This window comes from Nannobrachium achirus (genome assembly GCF_963921795.1).
Source record: "Nannobrachium achirus genome assembly, chromosome: 8".
Lineage (NCBI taxonomy): Eukaryota > Metazoa > Chordata > Actinopteri > Myctophiformes > Myctophidae > Nannobrachium > Nannobrachium achirus.
In genome coordinates this window covers 34,100,596-34,127,020 of record NC_137817.1, presented here as the reverse complement: position 1 = coordinate 34,127,020, position 26,425 = coordinate 34,100,596, and the positions used below count along the sequence as shown (strand labels likewise).

Genomic DNA, 26,425 nt, shown 5'->3' with positions numbered 1-26,425 from the left:
GCTGGAGTAGAGAGACAGCCCAGTGTCAGCAGAGCCTGGCTGGGCAGAGCTCCCCTGAGACAGCCCCCCCCCCCCCCCCTCTGCTGCACCATGCCCCTGGCCCCTAGCCCACCACAAGCCTGCTCAGCACCACCGCAGATTAGAAGTGATGGCACGCGTGCACACACGAGGGGAAGATGATTAAAACTCTGGCTTACGACACAGGCATACTCAGTCATTTGTGGACAGCGCATGGTGCTACTAAAGGGCGAGCATAGATGTACATTGCTCCCCATCTGGCCTCTTTCAGGGTACAGCCAAGTATGTAGTTATGCTACCAGTTCCTCTTGAAGCCTGCAAGCACTGCAAAGTTATTGATTCTTCCATGTTGTAGTCTGTCAACAACAAATATGTAAACAACAGCGGCTTATTGATGGTCCAAGATGGAAATCTACTAGAGAGGGGCAAATGTGTATCCATTTTCCAATAACCATTGGAAAAGCCCTGCTACATTCGGCTGAATAATTGTCCACCACATAGAACTTCACTGACACTGTGTGTGTGCCCAGTAGTAATGTAGTTTACTAATACAAAATAAACGTACCCTCATTGTAGGCTTCACGTCTCTGGTTCCCTGGGAGGACTGCAGGATGTTGTTTTTGCTTCTTAGGAGGCCTCTTCTGTATGACCGCCGTGCTCATGTTACTGTCTGTAGACACCGGGCTGCCTGGTCGGTGGCCTGACGCATTCATTGGGTACTTTCGTGCTGAGGAAAAAGAAAAGAATAAAAAAAATGTTTCAAATGCAAGCTTATTTCACCAATAGCTAGGGCTGTCACGATTATGACATTTTACATGACGATTAATTGTCACTTGTGTTTTTGTCGTTGACAATTACATTTCTGTTCGGCTTTTAGGCTTTGAAGTTGCACATGGTAGATATGACACAATATACAAAGAAATTACTGACATATTTGACAACTTTATACTTAAAAAATAACATTGATAGTGGAAATAGCCGATCTACAAGCTCACAACGCGTCGCAATGCGACACATTGTGAGCTTGTAGATCTGCTATTTCCACTATTTCTGACAATGTTTGTCAATGTATGAACATTTTTCGACATTCACGATTATGACGATTATGACAAAATATTTGCGATTATGTCAAATAATTTACGATTGGACGATTATGTAATAATTGTGACAGCCCTACCAATAACCTGAGAGATTATGCGATACAATTTCTAACGCAAGTGGTCCCACTCCTTACCCATGGGTCCAGCCATCTCCTGGCCCTGTGACTGTGTGTTGGGGTACTTGGCCACCTTGAGGCCCGCGTACTCCGCGGCGGCGGCGACGGCCTGGGCGAAGTCGGCGTCCGTGAAGAAGGAGCCGTCCGACGAGCTGACGGCGCTGGACCTCCCCGACGACACGTTGTCCTCCTCGGAGGCCGAGCCCCAGCCGTTGATCATGGAGCCCGTCACCGAGCTCTCCAGGTCGCCCACGCTGGACGCCGGCGTCTGCTCCAGCCCCCGCAGCAGCAGCCTCCGCGGGTGCATCTGGGGGTGGGGGGGGTGGGAGTGGGGGTGGGTGTGGTGGTGGTGGTGGTGGTGGTGCACCTATAGGGATGGGACGATAAGCGATCGTTATCGTTTAGCGCAGGGGTATTCAACGTTTTCAGGCCAAGGACCCCTTAGATGAGAGAGAGATGAAGCAGGGACCCCCACAACCTGTTCATAGATTCCATATAGTTTCATCGTTTGACAGCGCGATCGATCATCAGTGTATTTTGGATTCATGTCAATTTGTGTTTTCAGATATTTAACCACTTGAACCGTCAATACTTAATAAACTTGACCTTTCACTCTGAACTTAGTCTGCTCTTTTTCCCTTCTACACCAAACCTCTTTGCTTAGCTTGTAGATCTGCTATTTTTGGCTAAAGTTCTCAGAATATGGACACTAGGGTTCAAGTTGTTATAATAAAAAGGATTGGAAGATTTGGAGGACCCCCTTTAGTAACTCTGAGGACCCCCTAGGGGTCCCGGACCCCCTGTTGAAGACCCCTGGTGTAGCGTGATAAAAAAACACATCATGGAGATTTGATTTATCGCGTTGCAAGCTTGTAGATCATCACGATAATATCGTAAATCACGATTTCTTTGGTCACAATAATTGTGATATGAAATGTTCATATGGTCCCGTTACCTTGGCCACCTCTGCGTCGGTCTCGTCGCCTTCCTCCTCCTCCTCCTCTTCCTCCAACATCTCCTCCTCCTCCTCCTCCATGCCGTCTGTGTCCAGGGCCGTGGGGCTGGAGATGTAGCCGTACGTGTGCGAGGGAGACAGCGGTCTGGGCGGAGGTGGGGGGCTCACGCCGTGGCGCCTGGCGGGGAAAAGAGCATCCCATCAAAATGGATTCGTTGAATATACAGTAAATATATCACCTTTCACAGAAGAAATGCATTTTTTTGTAACATTTAAAGATGTATGGTAGGTCTCACAAACTTCAGAAAGGGACAGGGACAGTGCCTTTTTTTTAGGTAATTCTCTAGCCTTTATGGAGAGAGATGGGGATGCAGCAAAGGGCCACAGATCAGATTCGAACCCGGTGCCGGAGCCATAATGGTATGCGTACTCCCACGTGCGCCACCAGAGAGACAAACTCTTATTTTTACATTTGTACATTCCGTAGGTTATGTTAAACACTCAGGGCCCAATTTTGCGTTGTGCCAGGTCTTATGTTTGGCCTCTCCAAACAGTCAAACAGCATTGGCCGTGCATGGTCTTAAGTTAAGTCATAAGACCTGGTATTTAAGACACGCAAAACAGGGCCCCCAAAGTTTTAGCATGCACGTGAAATCCCAGGTGAGCAGTGCAAACCTGCGCTCGTGGCTGTCGGACGTGTCCTGCAACATGGGCTGCATCTCCTCCTGTGGCGAGGGCGTGAGGGTGGCCGTGGACTGGTGGCTGTAGGACACGGCGGCGGGGGAGGAGGCGGCTCCGCGGACAGGCGGGGTGGGCCCCCTCTCCATCTCCTCCTCCTCCTCCTCCAGCTCGTCTGGCTGCAGGTACATGCGGGAGGGGGGCATGGGACACTGCATGTCTGGGTCGTAGCTGGGTCCACATGGAGAAACAAGGAGTGTTACACGTTAGGCATGGGACCATGATCGTTTCTATAGTTCAGGGGTCATCAACATTTTCAGGGTTAGGGTTAGGGTCCAAGGACCCCTTAGTTGAGAGTGAGATGAAGCAGGGACCCCCACAACCTTATCATAGATTCCATATACAGTAGTTTCATTGTTTGACCACACAATCGTCATTGTATTTTGGATTCATGTCTTTTCAGATATTTAACCACTTGAAAAGTCAATACTTAATAAACTTGACCTTTCACTCTGTACTTAGTCTGCTCTTTTCCCCCTCTACACAAACCTCTTTGCCAAAAATAGCCGATCTACAAGCTCACACCGCCTCGCGCTGCGGCGTTGTGCGGCGTTGTGAGCTTGTGAGAAGCTTGTGAGAAGTTCTCAGAATATGGACGCTAGGGTTCAAGTGGTTAATTTAAAAAAGGAGAAAAAAAAGTTTCTATCATTCAAAGATTTGGAAGACCCCCTGTAGTAACTCAGAGGACCCCCTAGGGGTCCCGGACCCCCTGTTGAAGACCCCTGTTATAGTTTATCGTGGTAAAAAAATGCTCACAATAATCGCATCGCAGAGATTTTAAATTATCGTGAAATTGTCCTCTGTCATACATAATTTTTCTTTTGCTGAGCTGCGGTATATCCGGTACCACTTAACACTCAACAGGCCAAACTTGTTCAGTAACGAGATAAGGCCACTAGGGGTCACTCTGCCAAAAGGAGTTGTCTCGTTCCTCATCGAGACAACAAGGGGTTAACTGCACAGCTCTAAGTGCATGCTGCGTGCCCTGTGAATGACCCTAGTCCATACGTCACCCCGTAGCTCAGAGAGAGAGAGAGAAAATGGCACGACCTGGCTGCATTGATTTTCATTCTAGGCTGAAACATAAAAAGGGCTTTATCTATGAATGAGGTGCAAAGAACGCCAGGGAAGCAGAGATCTGATTGTTTTCACGGCGACACTTTACCGCGATGGTCGGCCCCGGTTTGGATTTTAGTTTCGCAAGCGTTTGTAAACAAATGGATTTTCTTCCTCAATCGTCAGTGGACACTCACGTGCACACGCACGAAGCTTCCGAGGCTCTTCAAAATAAAACGTGAGTGAATGGCGGCAGCAGCAACAGCTAGAAATTTTAGAAACCTTGGCTTCCCATGTGTTAAACACTCAATACTTAGTAAAACGGCCCTGCAAAGACCATACTTGGTATGTTCTTTTCCTCTATATACCAAATCTCTTTGATGAAAAATAGCCGATCTACAAGCTGACAACGTGTCGCAGTTTTTAGATCAACTATTTTTGGCGAATGTGCACCCCAGAATATGGATGCTGGTGGGTAATAAAAGTGTAATTTTAAGCATAATTGATTATCGCTACAATAATCGTTAAATAATCCCTATTATTTTGGCCACAATAATCATGACATGAAATTTTCATATCATATCGCTCACTGGAAACAGGGAAATAATATAAATAAATATTCATGTTGTCTTCCTGTCAAGGATTGACGCGCATCTAGTATTAATGTATTTAAACCCTTGAGGCGGATGCCCGCAATGAATGAAAGGGGAAAAAATTGTAAGGAGAGTGGAATAATATAAAAAAGCTGTGCATGTGCATGTGTGTGTGTGTGTGTGTGTGTGTGTGTGCGTGTGCGTGTGCGTGTGTGCGAGTGCGTGTGTGTGTGTGTGCGTGCGTGCATGCACATATCTCACCTCTCATCCATGGACAGAGAGTACTCTTCTGTGTTCCGACATGGGGGTGGGTTGGCAGGGGGAGGGGGGAGAAGGTCGGCCCAGTTCATTGTGCTCTGTTTGGGTAGTTTAGGGGTGCGCACTCCCTTCTTCTGTCCCTGACTCCCTGTTCAGAAAAGAAAGAGAAAAAATCACACCCAGTGTGAAGTGAGCGGTGCTATTTAATTAATTAAGCGTCCTGTGAAGCTTGGCCAATGTCCGGATGGGGCGGGACATTGGTACAAACAGACAAAGCCAGATATAGGAGCGGTTAGCAACGCTCAGAAACCAGTTCAGCCACAAGACGCTACCCCTCACTCAATACACTGATACACAGTGTTCATTTAACTCTGAGTGTACAAATGGAACCAAATGGACTCGTACGGGATATTAAAATTGGCTTAAGGTTGGGCCGTTCGACCACACTCATGTCACCATGAATCAGGCATAACCATATAAGGAGTTCCCAATGCAGCCACGCCCAAATAAGGTAGGTGTGTGTTGTCTAACCTCACTGTTGTCATAGCATCAAGCGCAAATAAATATCAGCTCAATATATGGGCACAAAAGGGGGTCATAAGGGCATATCCTGATGACATCAGGGATCTCCATATATGGGCATATCAGTTGGATAGGCAGTACGGTGGCAGTAGGTGTGAGGGTCACATAGCGGCCCGAACCTCTAGTTTGTAATATTCTCCACAAGCACATCCGTTTCTAATGTCTATGAAAGTGCTACAGAAATGTAAATAGAATAGGCCTATATACAAATTAAAAAACAGCAAGGCTAATTCCCCCCCAAAAAAGGGTTTCTAAGGATAAAAAGAAAATGTAACTGTGTAGATGACAGCTTTATGGCTAATGGAAGCTTGTCTTTATGCGTGTGCTAAAAAATGATACATGTTCTGTACCTATGCATTTGTAATTAATGGCTTGGATGCCATCAAATCAAAAACACAGTAATCGTTCAACGCGAAATGTTAACTGGTGCCAGGAGAAAATGTAGGGGTCGAAATAAAGAGAAAGGGAGGCAATTAATGCCAAAGCATTAGAATTGCAAGCCAATGGGCTGTAAGGCACATGGAGCACTTTAAAGGCTCCTGTTTAATGACTCACACATCAAACGCAATATCAGAATGGATCCCTGGCATTAAGGTGGCAGTGTTGCATGCTGTCTGCAAGGTGTTATCATTTGTCCTTGTCTGCACACATCGGAGCTCCGTTGAAATTATACTCTCCAACCAGAATAAAAAATGATGTAAATGAATGACTGCATCACAAGCTAAGCAAGTTCAAACATTGAAATGATATAGTCAGAAAGCCAATTGAGCACAAAATACAAAATTAAATGGGAAACAAAAAGGATCTTGCAAATGTTTTTATTTGCTTCAGGTTCTAGGGATGCTGAGGCACATTAATATGGCTGGCATGCTGCTCATGTCTTTGTTCCGTCATTGGTGTTGTTGTTGTTGTCGTTTCCCCCCTCCTTTTATTTAGCAATTTTCCACTTTCTGAAGGCATCTCATTTTCCATTTCTCTTCAAGATAGACTGACACGGAAATTAATCAAATTACCATTTTAAAACATCATGCATTATTAGCACCTCAAAGTGATTTATTGCTTTTGTGGAAAAGTGGGATTTTTGAAATTGAGCTTCGAGGCAATGAATGTGATTAAGTGGATCGCAGCAATAAGAAGGTGAAAAAAGCTTGGGTAGTCAAATAGCGAAACACAACAGAACACCAAATGAACATTAAAGTACCTCAACCCATTAGGAGGGCTGGCAGTTTGTGGAGATATTGAATAAATATTGATTTTGTTACCTATGACGGCTGCTACCACTCTTTTCCGATATACACAATACGCTTTCCCCCCTCCAGAGTTGGAAAGTAACTAAGTACATTTACTTAAGTACTGTACTTGAGTACAATTTTGAGGTATTTGTACTTTACTTGAGTATTTCCAATTTCCAGTACTTTTACTTATACTCCACTACATCTCGGATCCAAACATTGAACGTTTACCCCAATACATTTATTTGACAACTTTAGCTACTAGTTACTTTGGATTTTTATTACTAAATATACATTCGCCACTACAGCCCTCTATATGTTTTGGCCATTTGAAAATAGCGGATCTATAAGCTATTGTGAGCTTGTAGATCCGCTATTTTCAAAAGATTTTTATACATTTAAAAACTTGAAATGGGACATTCTGCATAATGAGTACTTTTACTTTTGGTACTTTAAGTACATTTTGATGCTAATTTTGATGCTTCGTACAGTTAAGCTGGTTGCACACTGCTGCGTTTTTCGTTGCGAAATGCGTTTTTCAGGGCAAGGAGAGAGAGAGAGATAGAGAGAGCAAGGGTCCGAGTGGTGTGCGAAACGGGCGGCAGTGTGCAAACGTGACTGTTTGCGTGCTCCGAAATTCACTCCGATATTCGGCCCGAAAAACGCAGCAGTGTGCAACCAGCTTTACTCAAGTACCATTTTGAATTCTGGACTTTTTAAAACATTTGAGTACTTTTTTCCACCACTGCCCCCCTCCCATTCTTACCGGAGGTGCTGCTGCTGCCACGGTCAGAGCTGTTGTACGAGCCCCCCGTGTGGCTGTCGTGGGCCTGGTTGTAGGGGATGGTGGCTGGCATGGGGCTGTCACCACCTCTGTAGCGGTCTGAGAGTTGGAGAGAACAGGAATGTATGCTTAGCTTAATTTGACACAGGCAGATTTCACAGTTCACACAACACCTTGAAGGACTTTGGGAACAGGAGACGTTGTTGGACAGTAGATAGAATGAAGACGATACAGAAGGAGTGGGGAATAAAATGCAGAATGCCTCGGCATGGCACACAAATCTATGGGCCAAACCAACAGTTTAAGATTATTTTACAATGACAATGTGAAATCTAAGTACACTGCTTAGGAACACTGTCATTCAAGACACGATGCATGCAGGTCATGGCTCCTGGTATTCATGAGTGCTAGTGATGAGACATGCAAAATCTACTTTTCACACACACAGGCACATGCGCATGGACACGCACACGCACGCACACACACACACACACACACACACACACACACACACACACACACACACACACACACACACACACACACACACACACACACACACACACACACACACACACTGTGATGATAGTTTCATTCAAAGCACTTTTTAGACAACAATGTTTTTCTTTCCTTTAGATCTTTGACAGCAGAGATAATCCCTCACACCTGCCTTCATCATACAAACACAACCCAGAAGGTAGATAAACGTAGAAATTCAACCCTGGATCACATTTCTAGGACAGAGTTGCAGGAACCCCAAAACACCAAGACAGATGAAAAAGAGAGAAAGAAAGTGGATATAATGGATATACTATGAAAGACAACAAGAGAACCAAATGAAATATGAAGATTCCCCTGCATGGAGATCCACAGCGACGCTGCAAGAGTAGAGGAAAGAAGGGGATGGATGGTGCAGTAGAGGAAGATCATGGCTCTGCATGGCGCCGTGGCCTCTGGGTTTCCACTCACCCTTGTTGAGCTTGTTCTGCTCCAGTATGTTGTACTGGAGCTGGGAGCCCATGTCCTGCTGTTTCTGCTGCTGGGCCGGGGTGGGCTTCCAGCAGTGCTTCTCGTTCACCTCCCCTCCGCCCCCTATGCCCCCGCCTCCCCCGCTGCCTCCGGTGCCTCTGTCCGAGTTCATGTTGTTGCCCATGATGGAGGACTGGATGAGCTGGGTGGTGGCGTAGGGCGTGGGCTGCCCCCCCGGCCCGACAAAGCGCCCGTCCTTCAGGTTGGGGCTGTTGAACGTCTTCATCTCGTTGATCTTGTTGGACAGGTCGACGTCGCCGTAGACGCCCGACTCCGGCACCATCAGGTTAGTCTGCTTGTTCTCCATCTGGTTGTTATAATTCGCGATGCAGTCGGCTGGAGAACATGGGGAGGGGTTGTTTAGTAACATTGGCCAGGCTTCTAGCGCTGAACATCTTAGTAGCTTTACAAACGAGCACCGTGCCTCTCACATACAGTAAACACAGCGATTTCAGTTCAAATGCTCACTAATTGCCAAATGGCAATCTGCTTTACATGAGTGACGGGAGTGCTGTAACAGCTTTCTGCTCTGGGTTTCTATACCAGCCATGTCTCGCTCCATGACTCAACGTGGTCGAAGACGGAGCATCGTCTCTGTTCTTCCTCCATCTGACAGCGGGTCGGCTTTTGCTCATTGAGAGGGACAGAGGGACGTGTCTGTATCAAAGACCCGCGATGAGGTGCGCGGCAAAAGCACAGCTCCGCTGACAGATCCAATTTTCCCTGGCTCATAAAATATTCAAATCCTCCCGCAGATCTGAGAGTCAGCCTTGCGGTAAATACCAAGGACAGCCATAGGTGCACACTGCTCGCTTGCCGAGCGCGCCTCACATTTCAGCAGAGTGTGGGACAGCTAAACACTTCAAAGGTGGACGTGTCAGAGGGCCCCTATGGCTCAGATGAAGGGACATTAACTCCTATCCTAGTCAGTGATCCTGTTAATGTTCACAGAGTTTAGGGTTGGCACACACACAAAGCAAGCGTCTCATACACTAAAGGGTTGTTATGGAGGGGCAGGGGGGCATGCAATGTGTGGTGGCGGCTTTCGACATGTTATCCCTTCTAAAACAAACCAAGAGCGTCCCTTATTCTGATGTTGATTGGTCAACTTGTGCAAACAGTCTCTACACCTTGATTTGACAATGTGAGTCCCAACACGTACACAACTTTGCACATTGAGTATACCAAACCAAATTTATCTCACTTTACTTTTCTCTGTTTTTTAGATAGGTCAACACTGTGCCTGTTTGTGTGTCCATCCATGCATACACATGGCATGCATATCGTCACTGTTGGGCAGAAACCTTGTATCTCCGAGTTTCAAATTAGCAAAGTAAAGCATTGCTTCATCACACAAGGCCGTCGCACAAGAGTCGTGGAAACAGCTGATCTACAAGCACACAACGCCTTGCGCTGCGAGGTGTTGTCTGCTTGTAGATCGGCTGTTTTCACTAGTTTAAATAATTTTAAAAATGATAAACACAAAACTAACGGTTTTGGACATACAAGGTTTCCACCCGACAATGACGATATACTGTATGTGTGCACAACAGTATGTACAGTATACCCTTGTTAGTGAAAGATGCAGTAGTGCTGACTAAACTAAAAGGCCAGCTGGTGGTTTACCATCACTCTCTCTCTCCTTCTGTTACCCCCCGTCTCTCTGTACAGTACAGTATGTCACCACCACACACTTTCATTCTCTCTCTTCTGACATTTCAGTTTCTTCCTCGATCATTCTGCCCTTCCCTTCTTCTGCATTTTCAGGTGCACATCTCTCTCTCTCTCTCTCTCTCCATCACTCTCCCTCTCTCGCTCTCCCCATCTCTCTCCAACTCTCTCTCTCTCTCTCTCTCTCTCTCTCTCTCTCTCTCTCTCTCTCTCTTCAGTTCTGGCCACCGTCTCCAGTCCAGCCCTGACCTCTATGCTCGCTCCACATTTCTTAAATAACTGAGCACTTAGGGGAAATTACATTACCGGCTATAACAACAGTATGGAAATCAGCAAAGCAATTCGATTAGCAACAGAGTAAAGCCATAAGCTCCTTCCAGTGTACTCCTTCTATTTCCTGCCTAAAACAGCTCCACTTTAACCTCAAATAAATCAAGTGTGCAAGCAGTGCGGGCACTCTTAATCCTAATATTTCTCCAAGTTTTTTTCTTCTTCATATGGATCCCTAATGAAAAGAGAAATACGGGGAAAAACTCTCCAGGGACCTAACCCAGATATAAAATTTGACTTGCTTTTGCACTGCAGCTCTCTGCAAGTTCCTATGTTCCTTATCTGTACCTGTCTTGAGGGAATATTCTGGGACTTAATGGTGACAGGCTGTGCTGGTTCCGACACTCACCTGGACGGCTGTACGTTGCCAGGTTGCTGTCACTGTTGCCGTTGCCGGCAGTGCAGCAGTTGATGCTGCAGTCGTTGTGGTTGGAGCAGGAGTTGGGCCACGTGTCAGCCAGCCAGGGCTGAGTGGCAGACTCCCCAATGTTCAGCAACCCGGGCCTACGGAGAACGAGACCAAAATGGTTAACAACAGCATGGGACCATGCCAGCCAGCCAATGGGAACTGGATTCAGTGAACCGAGACGCAGCACAAAACTAAACACAGCAGTAATGCAATATTGACTAGGTGAACACAAGCCGTGGCTTCTACAGTATTTATAAACACAGCATGCTTACATGTATGTAGTAGGCTTAAAAATAAGAAATGTCCCCCAAAATGCACATAGATATCTTGATTCTAGATTTGGATGTAGATACAGTATAAATAGAGATATTTTTTAATCTTTTGCTGTCTCTCTCTTTTTCACATCACCCGTTCCACTTGCCCAGGGTGCACATTAGGGAGAAGCCCAGCTAAATAGATTGTGTGCGCTTCACTTGCCCACAGCCGATGACACTTCCCCCTCGTGAGCATTAGTGATCCGCTTGGATTAGACAGCGAGATAGAAATCACCAATGTTGCCAAATGCACATCCTCAGCAGCCAGTGAACCGCAAATGTTCCCCTGTTACATTCCATAGTGTCAAAGAACATCGCTGGCTTCTTTAAAAGTGCTGCGGTTTGTGCACGAAGAGGTGAAACTTGAGCCATGGAGGTGAGATCCACAATGTACAGTATGTGATGAGTCCTTCCAGATGATTGTCCAACTCCTTTAGCATCTATTTATGCTGACCCCTGAACCCTTATTTCTCATTAATTGAACCAATATACGATGCAAAAGGCTCATTCAGTAGGCTACTCCTTTTCGGAGCCAAGAGCCCTACATTGTTACCATGCTCTTTTCTTAATAGAATGTCTTGTCTTGTAGTATACTGTACTTTATTATTCCGACACTGAATTTACATAGAACCCCCCCCCCTCCCCCATTTCCATTCAAATTACTTATTAATTATTGGTTTCAGTTGTATGATTCATTTTGAGTAATGAACACATTTGTCTTGTGACGCCAAATACAATCTCACAATAGCTGCTCAATCACCCAGACAGCTGTGTGTGTTTGTATTGAATGGCCATTGTCTTTGGGCAGAGCAATGCTGCATGTGTGATTGAATCACAGAGCAGGATAATAAGCTGGCTGCATAGATTCATAGATGGAGGCTCAACACACAGCCTAACAATATCCAGTATGCATGCAGGCACAAACACAACCCCATCCCATGCACACACATGTGATGTATGTCGTCACTGTCGGGCAGAAACCTTGTATCTCCAAGTTCCAAATTTGCAATTTTTTCCTTAAATTAAAGCTCTGCTTCATCACACAAGACTGTCGCACAAAACAAGTGAAAATAGCCGATCTACAGGCACACAATGCCTCGCCCTGCGAGGCGTTTAGCGCTTGTAGATTGGCTATTTTCAAATATTGTTTTTAAATAACAAAAAGGGGAAGGTTTTGGACATACAAGGTTTCCACAACGACATTTTTTTAAAAAACTATACAGGCCAGGGCAATGAAACAAATGTTCCACAAATTTGTCTGAATGTCAAAAAGATCTTCCCAAAAATTAAATTGTTAAACAAATGTGTGCAGTCTCTGCCAAGTCACTAGGATAGCAGTCTGTCTGACAAAATGCACCAGCCCACAATATGTAAAAGGATGCTACTGTATCGCCATCACTATTATCTGGGTGTGTGCGTCTCTATTCACGTTTTACAGTGATGCTATGGCACAGCCTTGTGGCTGGACGCGGCTCTCCTCCATCTGGGATGAGGATGGGTCCTGGGCAGAATAGATGGTGCTTTGTTCCTGTTGGTATCACAACATACTTTGTGCTCCACCTTCCTTTGCCTCCACTGCATTGACTGTTTGCTTAAGAAGTCACAGCACTCCCCCTAGTGTTCTTTTAGGAAAATTACACTTTCTGATCATCAACTACTGTATAAGGGATTCAGCACCATTTAAAACATTATTTTCCACTACATTTAAAAAATGTTTTTAATCCCAAATGTAATTCAGATGTACTAAACGTCTTAAATATTTGACTCTTCCCACATCATAATCATAATGCAGTCGTATATTTCAGTGAATCAATCAATTCTTACCTCCCAGCACTGCTGACAGCTTCTCCACCTCTCTGATAGGCCACTGTGGAAGGAGAGAAATAGACACTGTGAGTTCCTCAATGCTATGCTGTCATCACCGCAGACACCAACATAAATCACCGTCATTATCATCATCATCCTAGTACAAGACCCGGTTATTCACATAAAATGTGACTGTGGTTAGATTTAGGACCTTAGTGTGTATGTGTGTGCATGTGCGTATGTATTCATGTATCCATGTATCCAATGCGTGTGCATTCATGTGCGTAGTACATGACAACTTTGGCTGAGTCAGAGACAGCAACAGTGGGTGGAAGCGTAAGAAGCTTAGAAAGGACGGGGATGCACCGCTCTTTGCTCGCCTGGCACAGCTTCAGCAGGTTTGCAGCTCTGTGCATTACAAGTTGGGCTCTTTCAAAGGAGGTCTAAGCCGCCGGTGTGTGAAGGAGAGATAAACTCCCAACTTTAATTACAATCTCCTCCCTGAGAGAAGAAAAGTTGGGACTGTACGTGTGTAACAGGGGCTGGGGGAGCGTCCATTGTGCCTGCACCCCCCCCCCCCCCCCTCCCCTTTTCAAAACAGGAAGTTGGAAGAAGAAGCTCAGCCTGGGTCTCCGCAGATAGCAAGAAGAACCTATCAGGAATTCAATAATGCAAAACCCAGAGTAATGCCTTTGAAATTACAACACGCTTGTAGATCAAAATCGACATAATGCAACATTCTGGTTTTTACATCGGGTGACAAGGCTGGTTGAGGGATTATGTACTTACGGAGACAGAACCCGTAACCTCAAGCATAAAAGACTTCATCCAAAAGTCAAATTACCAGCTGACTAAATGTCTGAAAGTGTTCCAGCGGATTGCAACAGTATAAATACAAGAAGAGCTGATTCCAAGCCTTCAGGCGGACGGGACAAACAAAACCCTCACAGTTTAGACATAGATTCAGCCCAGATAGGATTAGTCAGTCCAACCACAAAATCGTAACTCTCTCTCCCCACCTTTCACTCATTCTGTCTCTCTCTCCCTCATCAGCCCTGACACATCTCTAAGCTACAAAGAGAAAGCCAGATGCATGAGAAACCCTGTGAGACAGAAGGAGAGAGAGAGAAAGCATCCTGCTTTCGATGTTCACGCCGTGTCACCTCAAATCACAGACTACCTCTTCATTTTCTCTTAGCTCCTCTCTACCTCTCCTATCTAATTGGTGTGTTGCAGTGCTGGGGTATGATTCTTTTAAATCCCTGTGGATCTGTGGATGCCAGCTGCTCTTTGATCAAGTTTGTGCCAGTTTTAATAGCATATTGGCCTGCACCTCTTTAAGTACTACAATCTGACATGACCCTAACATTTGGTGGAATATTTTTGACTAGCTCCTTCTCAGACTTTCTGCAGTTTTGAATTGAGTGTCCCGTTCTAACCTGTCTCCTGTCAATGGCTCTCACCATAACTGTGGCAGTTCCGATCATCAGGGAAAATGTTTGATGTTTGAAGTAAAAAGATGCATTTAGTACTCAAGTAGGGAAAACGGATGAATGGATGTAAATTGTACAGCCAACTTGCAGAGTCAGAGTGGAGAAACTGAGAGTGCTTACCTGTAGGCGTGAAGGTAAAGGATGGCACTGTTGATCCACGCATAGCCCGAGAAGAAAACAAAAAGAATATCAAATTAGGCACACCGGTATTTAAATGTGCCTCGGTAGTCGGTACACCAACATGTAAACAATGTGTCTCAACTTTCTGGAATGTGCTCGACTGAGCTTATTTCTCCCTGCCACAGCACTCAGGTTCGAGTACACAAACATATCCATTACAGGGGGAACCCAGCCATGTGCCACACCATCACAAAATCTGAATAAGTTCAGCTGGATTCTCCATCTCTTAACTCCAGCTATTCTCGCATTACTTAATTTACCAGAAGTCTACACAGTCAGAGAATGTAGAAAAAGCGTTATTGTGGTCAACGTTTGCCTGTTATCTCTCCTATGGTACCAACATCAATACAGCATGGCATTGTGGACAAAATCTTATCCAACGATAACACAATATATTCTAGGTTTTGGGTATGAGAGTCTACATCTCATCAAACCGTGGTCCACGGCACAAATGCAGAATAAATAAGTGACCTTTATATGAAAAGGGTTGAAAACCACTGAACTAGGATAAGCAAGCATGGAACTGCTGGTTCCAATCCAGGCCCTGACCATCAGAGGCCTGCTGGGACGAGGTCACTCACACACCCATGGAACCTTGTTATCTCTTACATACATGTCATCACCCTCACACCCACATACACAGGGGGCCTTCACATCAAACACAAGTGAAATTACAATGGTTTGTTTCTGTAACGGCCTGGAGATACACACACATCCACACACTGCGTCGGGTGCTGGATCAAAAAAGTAGACTGAAGAAGAGGAGAGTGAATCCGCACACTGTCTCACAGCTCCCAATGAATTCTATTTACACATCAGGAAAAAAACACAACGTTTCGGCCTATCTGTAACGACCACTGTGTGGGTCCGTGGCCCCTTTTCCACCAAAAGAACTTTGGTTCTAGAACTGGTTCCGTTTAAGATTAGATTCCTTTAACCTTGGTGCTTTCACCGGAACCGCCGGCCATTTTTTGGTTCCATTGGAACCAACTTTTAGGGTTCTGAACCAATTAATTTTGAATGGAAACACTCTGAACTATTTCAATATTAGGCGGGAAAAAAATAACAGAACCGGTTCAACACCGGTGGAAAGGAGGCCTATGGGTGTTTTTGTGGGTCTCTTTAGAATATTCTATACTGCAACAGAATGCATTAGCACATTACATGGTATGAAACATTATACAAACAGGTAATTCCGACAAAGCAATCTGATTGGTTGAAATAGCTTTCTAACCGTGTGAATAATGAGCATTACCACACGGGTCTAATCAAGCAAAGAAATGAGCTGCGCTGTTTGCCAGCTCGCTATTATTGTTTCCATAGGCAGTGCCTTGTTAGCGGCTAAAATAATCGAAATCTCAATTACAATGAAGTTGACGTGTTTTTTTAAAGGCTAACTTTTGTATAATCGTAATATTACACGAGAGGGTGCGCTTTATCATGATTATTGGCATGCCAGCCTCGCTGTAGGAACGAGCCGAAGGTGAGTTCCGTAGGTGGGGCTGAAGGTGGGTGGGGTCTCAGCATGCAGCATGCTATTGCATTGCAGACTTTCATGACTGTCATGCAGTATAATGCCGTAATGTGTGTTTTAATTGACGTCCAGAACAACAAGGCTTCTGATTTAGACACCTGAGAACTAAGACTTTCATTTCCTCTAATTTATGGAAAGAGGTCTTTCAATGCCAGCACCAGGAAATGTCCCATAAATGTCACAATTATCTCATCATTTTGGATTTCTCTCTTTGAAGATCAAAGAGGCGTAACAGATTTAAGCGCATGGATGGCTTTATCTGCTTGATGTACTGTATGCATTTGAGCAGGAGAGAGACTGACAATTGGTATGCAAGACACTCTGCCAGAAACGCTACCGTGATTGAAATAAATAAATGAAATTACCACTCTGACACAAGACTGTTACAGATGCTCAGTAGCTAGCTAGATGAATCCTCCTGAAACAATGGTCACACACGCTCCGGGAAGACACATACAGACACACAAATACGGCCCATATTATTCTCCTCAGAGCCTGTTAGTCCTTATGTTGCCAGGGTGTTATTTAGTGTACTGTTTAGTTAAGTAGCCATTTTTTGAAAAACAAAATAAATACAAAACTCTTTGGACATTGTATGCTTTATTTCAGATAGCTCAGCACAAAGAGAGAGGAAACCAAGAGCAGAAAGAGAGCAGAGACTATGGTAGACAAGTCGGAGTTTGACTTCTAAACCGGGTAATAATACTGCTGGAAAGCATTTTCGAATTTTGTCCTTGAATAAACTATTCAAATGCAATTTATTTTGGTCGGGGAAAATCTTGACACACACACACACACACACACACACACACACACACACACACACACACACACACACACACACACACACACACACACACACACACACACACACACACACACACACACACACACACACACACACACACACACATAGACACAGACACACACAGTACAGATTCCTGTACTGCCTCCGAATTCAACCTACTTCGGCCTGAGTGCAGTGTTGCTTCATGTGGTTGCAATTATACTCTTCTCCTCCTCTCAAAACATTCTTAGTTACCAGTTCCAACAAAGACTATGGCCTCTTGTGGTTTGGGACTGCTAGGAGAAGGAGGCAGGGGAGCAAACCTTCTGTGCCCATGAAGGGCTTTGTGAGTTAACGCGAGGAAACACCAAACCTACGCAGTCATAGAGAGCCACAGAGGAAAACCTCACACACAGTAGTCGCCTGTGCAGAGGTGTCACAAGGGGGAGGAAAGTGGGACTGAGTTACTAGGGCCCAAGTTGGAGGGGTCCTTAATTATCTTATACTTTAGCTATTGAAAAATAGCAGATATATACAAAAGACTTTTTGTATTTTTCACGATTTTTCAAAAATATCATTTTTCAATAGTTAAAGCACAAAATAAACGCATAATAATGCCTTCCCAGTCCAAATGGGTTAAACCCCCTCCCCCTATGAAGAACATTCATGGGGGGCCCGCAGTGAATCCTTGTACCCAGGGCCCAGAATTTGGTGCGACGCCCCGGAGTCTCCTGTGGCTCCTGGCCTCATCACATGACTGTACCCATAAAGCCTTCAGAAGTCCTGTTCTGTAGCCACAGGTTCCGCAGTAACTGACCACCGTTCCAAAGTCACGTTGGTTCAAACTCCTCCGTGTGGGTACTGTTTTATTTTGGGCACGAGAGGCAGACGTTTCCAATGAAAATGGCTTATGGTGCCAGCATATCAACCCTTCCCACAGGAACACTGACATCATAAATATGACAATTTAATCACCCACTGTCGTTGACGTCCTAAAAGATTTGGAAAATTGTGATTGCCTGACGTACCCGTGTCTTGAGAGGGAATTAGAGGTTATCGGTAGGTAATCAAAACAACAAATGCACATTAATAAATGTTTCACTGCCAGTGGCGAGTATGTCGTCAAATTGTCCGAGGTCCACAGCGCCCTTTGACAAGCGCTCGTCAAAATTGTGTTGTCGTTGGTTTATATTATAAAAACCAATTAGTGGCCGCTCTACCGCACCCGTCAGTGTTCCCAGGACTACAATTCCCATGATGCAAACGAAAATGATGTCATCCCCAAATCCTCCTTTCTGCCCAGAACAATGTTATAAAATTCAGAAAAATTGATGTATCTCCCATCTTCTCCCAGATTGCGTTTTTGGTCAAAACAAAAGCTTTTTATATGGACCATAACTAACAGATGATCACGGTTATAATATTTTTTTTCTGGGTGAAAGAAAAGGCGATCGTAGGCCCCTGCAGATAGCTTGTGTTTATATCTGGTCACATGGTGCATTCCTGTTGCTGTCAAAAATAAGGTAAGACTCTGAAAACCCGTGGCACAGGCGGATGAAAAGGTGTGGAACACAGCATTCTTGTAGTGAAATATTGTAGTAAAAAATCACATACAAAAATGACACACGTGCATATCGCCGTTCTGTCTGTGACATCATTCATGGAGATCCGTGTGCTCATACACACTCTCCATAAACAGGAGATCCGTGCTCCTACACACAAATCTGTGCTCACACACACAAAGCCAGACGTAGGAGCGGTTAGCACCGCTCAAAAAAAAAAAAGGAAAAAAAAATCATAAGACTCTGCCCACTATAAGCAATTCAAATGGTGTGAGAGAAAATATTGTTATTCCTTGCCTCTGTATTTGGGGCCCTCCGAAATCTTACCACTTCCAGTATCCCCGACCACCAATCAGGGGAACTCAATAAACTTGAACTATTGCCTGTCAATCATGTGGGCAGACATGACTGAAACACTGTAGTGGTTCAGATGCTGGTACCAAAAAGACAGCATTCTCAAAAATGCCTACTAGGCTACCCTGCTGCCAACAACAGTGTGTTCAAGAAAACTACCAACAGAATTAAGATGGAAAAAATAAAAACATATATTTAACTTACATATTTCTTGATTGATCAAATACATTTAAAATCTATAAATTAAAATATGACATCTAGGTTGCTCTAATTCTTATGGACAGGTAACAAGCTATGTACTTGTTAGCTGCCTATATTATCTTAGAACATAATACATCTAGTTTGATAGTAATTCTAGACCCAACGTGATAGCATTCTTGCATTGATGGATATTGCAACAGTAGTTCATTTCAACATTTTCCAAAGTTGCTTACGGAAAATAACTAAATACCACAGATTCTTCCACATTCTTTTTTGTAAAAGTAGTGTCCTTTGTGTCAATCATTATAACCAAATTTAACCTAACTCCAGGCTCCACACCCTTTTGGCCTCCAACCACTTAGTCAGCTTGGAGCTTTCAGCTGTTCTTAGCAATGATGGAAAAAACTCCTTTTGTTTTTAAATTTCCTTACATTTTTATATTTTGGAGTTAGATGCTTTCTGCCCGAGAGCAGAGATATAATATGGAAATTACTCAAATTTGAAGTTTTGAAAAGGTGACCCCACTGGTAGCAGAAAAGAACTGCACAGTGATGACATCACCAGTATAGGATGCTGCTGCTGTACACTGTATTGCCAGGACTTGGTACAATATTGGCCTATAAATGAGCACTGTAAATGTCTAGCACAGATTTGCTATGCTCTGGAGGCCTCACTACTGTAAAAGGTTAAATGAAATATCCATTGGTGATAAGTACCCTTGTATTTGTTTATGGAGAATTTAGAGTGATTTTAACAAGGGTGGACTTCTTCCACTCCTCACATCACACAACTACTGGAGTGTGTTTGTCGTGCTTATACGTATGTTGGCCCCAAGTGGCAGTGAGACGTAGCTGTTTTCATACTAGCGGCAATGTACATTCTTGCACCACTGAATCTCATTATGTACGACTTGTACAGTATGTACAGGGGTCAATGGGATGATCTTATACATTTTCAATTATTTATGTGATTTAGATTGATAAAACACATGTTGCAGCTTTAATCATTGAATTGCGGTGCGATGCTGTTGCCATTGTGGTACTAACCCTTGCGTATGCCTGCATAGCTGCTGGAGAGACCACTCCTCTTCTTGCGGTGGCGGTACAGCCAAATGCTGAAGACCATGAGGATGATCCAGCAAGCGGCTCCTATGCCTGCTATGAAGGCCGGCTGCTTGACCACATCTGAGATCTGCTGCGACAGAGGGTTCTGCGGGTTCGCAATGCCCTCCGTCATTCTCCCCGACGCATCTGTGGAGGAGCAGGTACAGGGGACAGGGTTGAGTGTTTGGGGGGGAGGCAAGGTTAAAAAAAAAGGATAAGAAGAAGGTATGAATAGAAACGATGAATGAAATTCCGGGGTTGGGAAAAACATTTTCTAGTGCGAGAATTGGAAGGTACACAACAATGGGGAAACACAAAGAAATAAGACTGTGAGGCAACAATGAAACAGTCAGGTGGGGGAGAAGCAAGTTATTCAAAATACAAAAACTTCAAACTATATGGAAAAGCCTAAAACAGGGGGTTATTGATTTTTAAAAGAAACTGTAGTCAGCAGAGGACATAAATATGAACTTTTTTTTCTTCTGACACACAAAGAGGCTCTTTCATCTCAGCTGGTGATTGTGAGGCTGTTTTTTTGCAGAGATGGAGCTGTCTCTCTACAATATTTAAAGGCTTCATCGCAAATCCCAGTTAACAATGGGAAGCTGAGCAGACAAAAGAGTGTTGACCGAGGAACCCAGAGATTCAACACAGGGGCAGTTTCACCTGGCAGGTCTGATGAACCTGAACAGACAAATGCTGAGAGGCAACTTTTGTTTCCCAATTACCGGTATATTACTTGAACCCAATGAGATCAGCCTTAGAAAGAAACAAACAGTAATTAGAGAGCTGACGCACATTTGTGACTAGCTGGTGTGTGAACATCTTTCAGCTGTTTCAACTGTGAAACGCACTTTAACAACTTCTGGGAACTTTGAGATCCCAATTTTGGGCATGTCATTATAGGTGAAAATACTCATTCAAAAAATGTATGTGTTGCGAGATTGTAGCTCGACTATTTTCAAAATAATTTAGAAAACTTCTGTGATTGAGTGGTCCACAACACTGCTCTCATTTCTTCTCATCTTTCTATTCCGTCTCTGATGGACAGTTTGGACTGCCTATTTTTCTCATGCATCTTTCATATTGCAGACATTTCTATCTGTCAAGAGACTTTTCTAGCCAGAGGCAACAACAAAATAAAAAGTTTTCAAAAGAGAAGACAAGCTGTTAGCTTCTAAACGCTCTCTCTCCGTCTGTCTGTTTGGTTGTTTTCATTTCAACTCCTATACTTATTTCTGTTTTCATGTTGCTCCTATGTTCATTTTTTTACCGGGAGAGGTGGTGTGCTAATGTGACTAAGCAGTCAACAAGGACTGCACAGACATTTAGGGTGGAATGGCACACAGCAAAGCCTCACAGTGTGAAAAATGCATTTGAGTGGAGCACTGGTTCCCCGAGGCACACCACTCCACTCCAGTGTTGGAACATGGCAACAAACCGCGGCAGGAAACTCTTCAAGTGAGAGAAATTGTATCAGTCACAGCCTGTGCTTCTTCATGCCCATCCCAGCCCACTCAATACACATTTAAAACCCGACAGATCTCTTGCTCTCTCTGCCACATGCGGGTGTTTCACGTGCTTCCTATCTCCCTCCCCGGTGAGCCTGCTGAAAGCTTTTGTGGAACATAATTGCAGAAATGTCAGAAAATGTGTCCGTCTAGACTGAAAAGAGTGCAAAAATCAGAAAAAGAAAAAGAACGTGGATTTGACATGCGTGCAGCCCGTACTGCATTGGCCCGCGTTAATAACATGGCATGTGAAATCCCAGGGTGCTATAAGCTTATTGCTTTTGTTGTTTCGAATGAAGAACGGAGCAAGGCGTGGCAGGCAGCTCAACAACTCAGGCACGCAGGAACTGCATGTAACTGTTGTGATCACAATACCGCGGCTACTGAAGGTGAAAGGCATTTCAGGGTACACTGACAGTGTGGTGAACACGGCATTAAGGTAGATTAATATGAGAACCTCCTGTCATTCATGCTCATCATGCCATGCGTATGAGGGAGGATATGGTGGATAACCGGAATGTAATCATTTTAATTACAGTTTTGGCCATTGCTATTGACAGCACAGAGGCAAACAGGATTGAATGCATCATTCACTCAGGGCTGGATTATCCATTGGGCCGGTGGTGCCAGGGCCAGGGGCCCTTGGCTCTCAGGGGCCCTTGGGGGAACTGAGCCGAGTGGTCATCGACAATTTACTAAAATGAAATGTAATGTAAGTTAATCAAATATCAAATGTGTGGGCCCCTCCGCTGTTGTCTACAGGTGCTTTCTTGACTCACGGATGATCATCATAGTCTTAAAATCCGAGCTGGTATAGTGGGCGTCGGGGGTTTATAGTGGGGGGTGGCGGGCCCTAAAAAATGATCGGCCAGGGGCCCTCACGGGGGTTAATCCGTCCCTGTTCATTATGCCAAGGAAACGAAAAAAGAATAGTCTAATTCTTGCCTGGGAAACAAAATGTGGATTATGTCCTTTTATAACATGTACAAATTGGCCTAAGGCCATAATATTTGTCAGACTATTACCCTTGGAATCTAGGGTGCAATGATTGCCAGAGGGCATACAATGCATTGAAGAAACATACCCTATTTCAAACTAGTACTGGCTAATAGGTAAGTGAAATGGTATTTTCCCTCCCAACTCTCTACTCACCGAGCTGGAAGACGGTGACGTCACTCTTAACCCCTGGGCCAGCACCGGTGCTGGCTGCCACCTCCACGCTGTAGCGGATCCCCGGGGCTAAACTTGGGATCATCACAGAGAAGGTTGATCCGTCCACTGTGCGGTTGATGTGGTACCTGCTCTCATTCCCCAAACACCAGATCTGACACAGAGAGAGAGAGTGTGTGTCATGTTATAAAGTGTTACGATGCCTTCATGACAACCTAGGCTGGACAAGAACTATACTGCTGAAAGTGTATAACCAGGAGAGGGCCTACAAAAGGTATAGAGTTACAGTCAGTGTATTTAAGTGACCTACTGTAGTAACCTACAGTTTATTAAAAGTAATCCAACCGCTATTATTTTTTCTGTAATTACATTTGAATAAGCCATAACTTGACATGACTTGACACAGTATCCACGGGTTTCCATAGTGCATTGCGCAGACGCTGTACCGAGCTTCCGGCGCCGCAGCCGAGTATGATTTACAAGCTCACAAGGGGCTGCATCTGCGACGCGACGTGAGCTTGTATGTCTGCTGTTAAACCGGAAGTGTGGTCCAAATAATCTCCAGTAAACTCCCGCGGAAACAGGTGGATACACTTGTCATATGTTGCTCAGCAGTTGCTCAAGTTGTGCTCAGGAGGTTGGATTGTTTGCTCAGAATTTGAGGGAACATTGGGTACAGGATGTTACAATACTGTAGCCTTGTACTGTACTTCCTGTATTTCTTTTGGGGCTTTTATGCCTTTATCGATAGGACAGTAGACTGACAGGAAATGGGGAGTGACAGGCAGCAAAGGTCGTTGGGATCAGGCTTCGAACCTGCGACACGCTGTCAAGGTATCAGAGCCTACGGTAGTTCTCATAGATTTAACTGCGACCTACGGTCGCATAAGTACTAATAAAATTAACTAATACGGAGTTGAGCTAGGTTTCAAGTATTTAATGATAACCTAATGTTTGGTACCTATCACTCTGTTAGAAAGGAAATACAGTCAAACCCTCCCCAACACACTCAAATAGTCTTCATAATGGTCTCTATAACTCAACTACTGCATATCAACAAGGTGTGCATTGCATTACGTCTCTCAGTAAGTAATCCCGGTGGGAAAACATTAACAAAGACCAGTGCATTTTGTTTGTCAGGGTGCGTTCGACACGGGGTCAGTAAGTATTACCCTGGGTAGCCATAACATGTCAGAGTGAAGCCGTAAGCCCATGGAAAACAAACGTGGATCCGTAATCACCCCCATAACCCAATTACGGGGGTGAAGGGAGGGGTAGTTCACTAGCTGGAAGGGCTGATCTAACTCAATCCAGGGTCACAAAGAGCACCATACATTCACCTCAGCATGGTGCCTGCAGACCTCCACATCCTGAAGCAGCTACTCTCTGCTTTCTTTACTTCCACCTTCCACCCCCAAGTTAACTAGTTTCACAATGTGTGTGAAACTATGCAGGGGTGTCACAAGGGGGGGGGAAGTGGGACTGAGTTACTAGGGCCTTCATTATTTTATATCACCGAGTGCAACGCTGCAAGCTTGTAGATCTGTAGATTTTTGAAAAGTCGTGAAAATGTGTACAAATCTTTGAATATATGCATTTTTTTTAAAGATTTGTTTTGGGGGAGAGAGATGGGGAATGACATGCGGCAAAGGTCGTCCGGATCGGGAACCGAACCGGCGACGCCAGCAGGCATCACAGCCTAGTATGTGGTATGCGCCTAGACCACTAGGCCAGCGGGCGCCAAAAACATTCATGGGGGGCCCGCAGTGAATCCTTGTACCCAGAGCCCAGAATTTGGTGCGACACCCCAGTGTGTGTGTGTGTGTGTGTGTGTGTGTGTGTGTGTGTGTGCGTGTGTGTGCGTGTGTGTGTGTGTGTGTGTGTGTGTGTTTGTGCGTGCGCGCGTGTGTGCGTGTGCGTTTGTGGTGGTGCTACAAAGCTCTGAACACCTCGGGGGATCTCGCAGCGAGAGGAGGAAGCGCCCCTAGGGACCAGGCACAGTAATGAGCAAGGAACGCTTTCGACCTGGACTTAACAACCATGAAATTACTCTAAACCCCCAGCACCAGAAAACATTTACCTGGAAAATGAACAGTGGCTTAACTTTTTTAAACAGACTGCATTGTACCTCCCCATCATTAAAATACATTCCCTATGACAAAAAAAGGGGGGAGGGAAAAAAAATGTTTTCCAATTAAAATGGTAGGATATGCAGTTTATGCACAGAATAATACATGAGAGGAGAGTGCTGCCACAAGTGAGGTCAGTCCACAAAGAGAGTGCAGAGTTGAAGCCATGTTAGGGCAGCTCAAGCCATAACTATACTGTTCGCTCGCCAAATACAGTACAACTACATTTTAGCAAGCGACATAATCATAGTATAGAAATGATTGGAAGTAAAACAACAGATGTTTGTGCTGTACCGCATACTCCATTTTTCATCCCTTGCTTAAAAGCGAATTATTTGCTCATTCGTGTATACGTGTATATCTATATGACATATTCTATTGCTTGCAACCGTCATACACAGAGGGTTGGTTTAAAATGATCAATAGAGGCATTACGTATGCATTCATAATGCATGTTTATCAATGGGGAATTATAGTTTCCACATGAAACTAGACTAAGCATGACTGACCATTAGAAGAGTACCTGTATTTCTTTTGCATGTGTAATGACTGCTTAAATGTAACAATATTAGAGGGAACCGAGCAATCCATTAATACAAATTAGGGGACTGAGCAATCCATTCATAAATATTAGGGGACTGAGCAAACCATTAATACATATTAGAGACATGTACTATGAGAAATGAATACCAAGATGTATATGACGACCTTCTCCACCAGATGGCGGTGGTTCACAACGTTTTCCTCCATGCTACCCTGCTCATCTCATTGTCTCCCCCTCTCCAAAGCATCACGCAGAGGTACAGACCAGAGCTGACGCGCCTACAAAGGTGTGCCTCAACCCAGAATGCATTACCTCGCCGTTATCTATGCATTGTCTGTGTTTTTCTGTCAGGGGCTCTGAGCCCACAGCTCTCTGTGCCTGACTCCTTTGTGCTCCTCTGCAGTAAAGCATCTCAGACCTCAGAGGTGCTGGGCGCTGCTGGCAGACCCTTACAGGGGCGTCACAAGGGGGGGAAAAGTGGGACTGAGTTACTAAGGCCCAAGGTGGCGGGGCCTTAATTATTTTATACTTTAACTATTGAAAAATAGAAGCTCGAGCTGTAAGCTTGTAGAGCTGCTATTTTTCAAATGTTGTGAAAATGTGTGCAAATCTTTGAATATATTTATTTTTTAAGCAAACATTTTTTTTTCTCAAATTTTGCTTCTGGGGGGTCCCTGGAACGAAATATTTTGAGATGGGGATCTGTGGTCAAATACCCCCCAAAAATACATTTTGGGGGTCCTTCACATGAAAAAGTTTAAGCACCACGGACATAGAAACAATAGGTTTTTCAAAAAACCTTAGAAGGATTTGAAATATTCAAAGAATTTTTCATGATTTTTTAAAAATAGCAGATCTACAAGCTC

General features: G+C 44.5%; 1 protein-coding gene across 1 annotated transcript in view; it reads right to left on the bottom strand.

Moving 5' to 3' along the window:
• The window catches only part of robo1 (roundabout, axon guidance receptor, homolog 1), a gene marked incomplete at its 5' end in the record, with an annotated part of 269,979 nt that overhangs the window by 7,795 nt on the left and 235,759 nt on the right, over window positions 1–26,425 (bottom strand). The window contains 12 exons of the mRNA XM_080731326.1: window positions 584–745; window positions 1,253–1,601; window positions 2,190–2,367; window positions 2,865–3,098; window positions 4,838–4,982; window positions 7,415–7,531; window positions 8,402–8,797; window positions 10,812–10,966; window positions 13,010–13,052; window positions 14,605–14,631; window positions 20,149–20,352; window positions 22,869–23,040. Of these exons, the coding sequence (XP_080587452.1) occupies window positions 584–745; window positions 1,253–1,601; window positions 2,190–2,367; window positions 2,865–3,098; window positions 4,838–4,982; window positions 7,415–7,531; window positions 8,402–8,797; window positions 10,812–10,966; window positions 13,010–13,052; window positions 14,605–14,631; window positions 20,149–20,352; window positions 22,869–23,040 (2,182 nt within the window). The remainder of the gene's footprint in view (window positions 1–583; window positions 746–1,252; window positions 1,602–2,189; window positions 2,368–2,864; window positions 3,099–4,837; window positions 4,983–7,414; window positions 7,532–8,401; window positions 8,798–10,811; window positions 10,967–13,009; window positions 13,053–14,604; window positions 14,632–20,148; window positions 20,353–22,868; window positions 23,041–26,425) is intronic.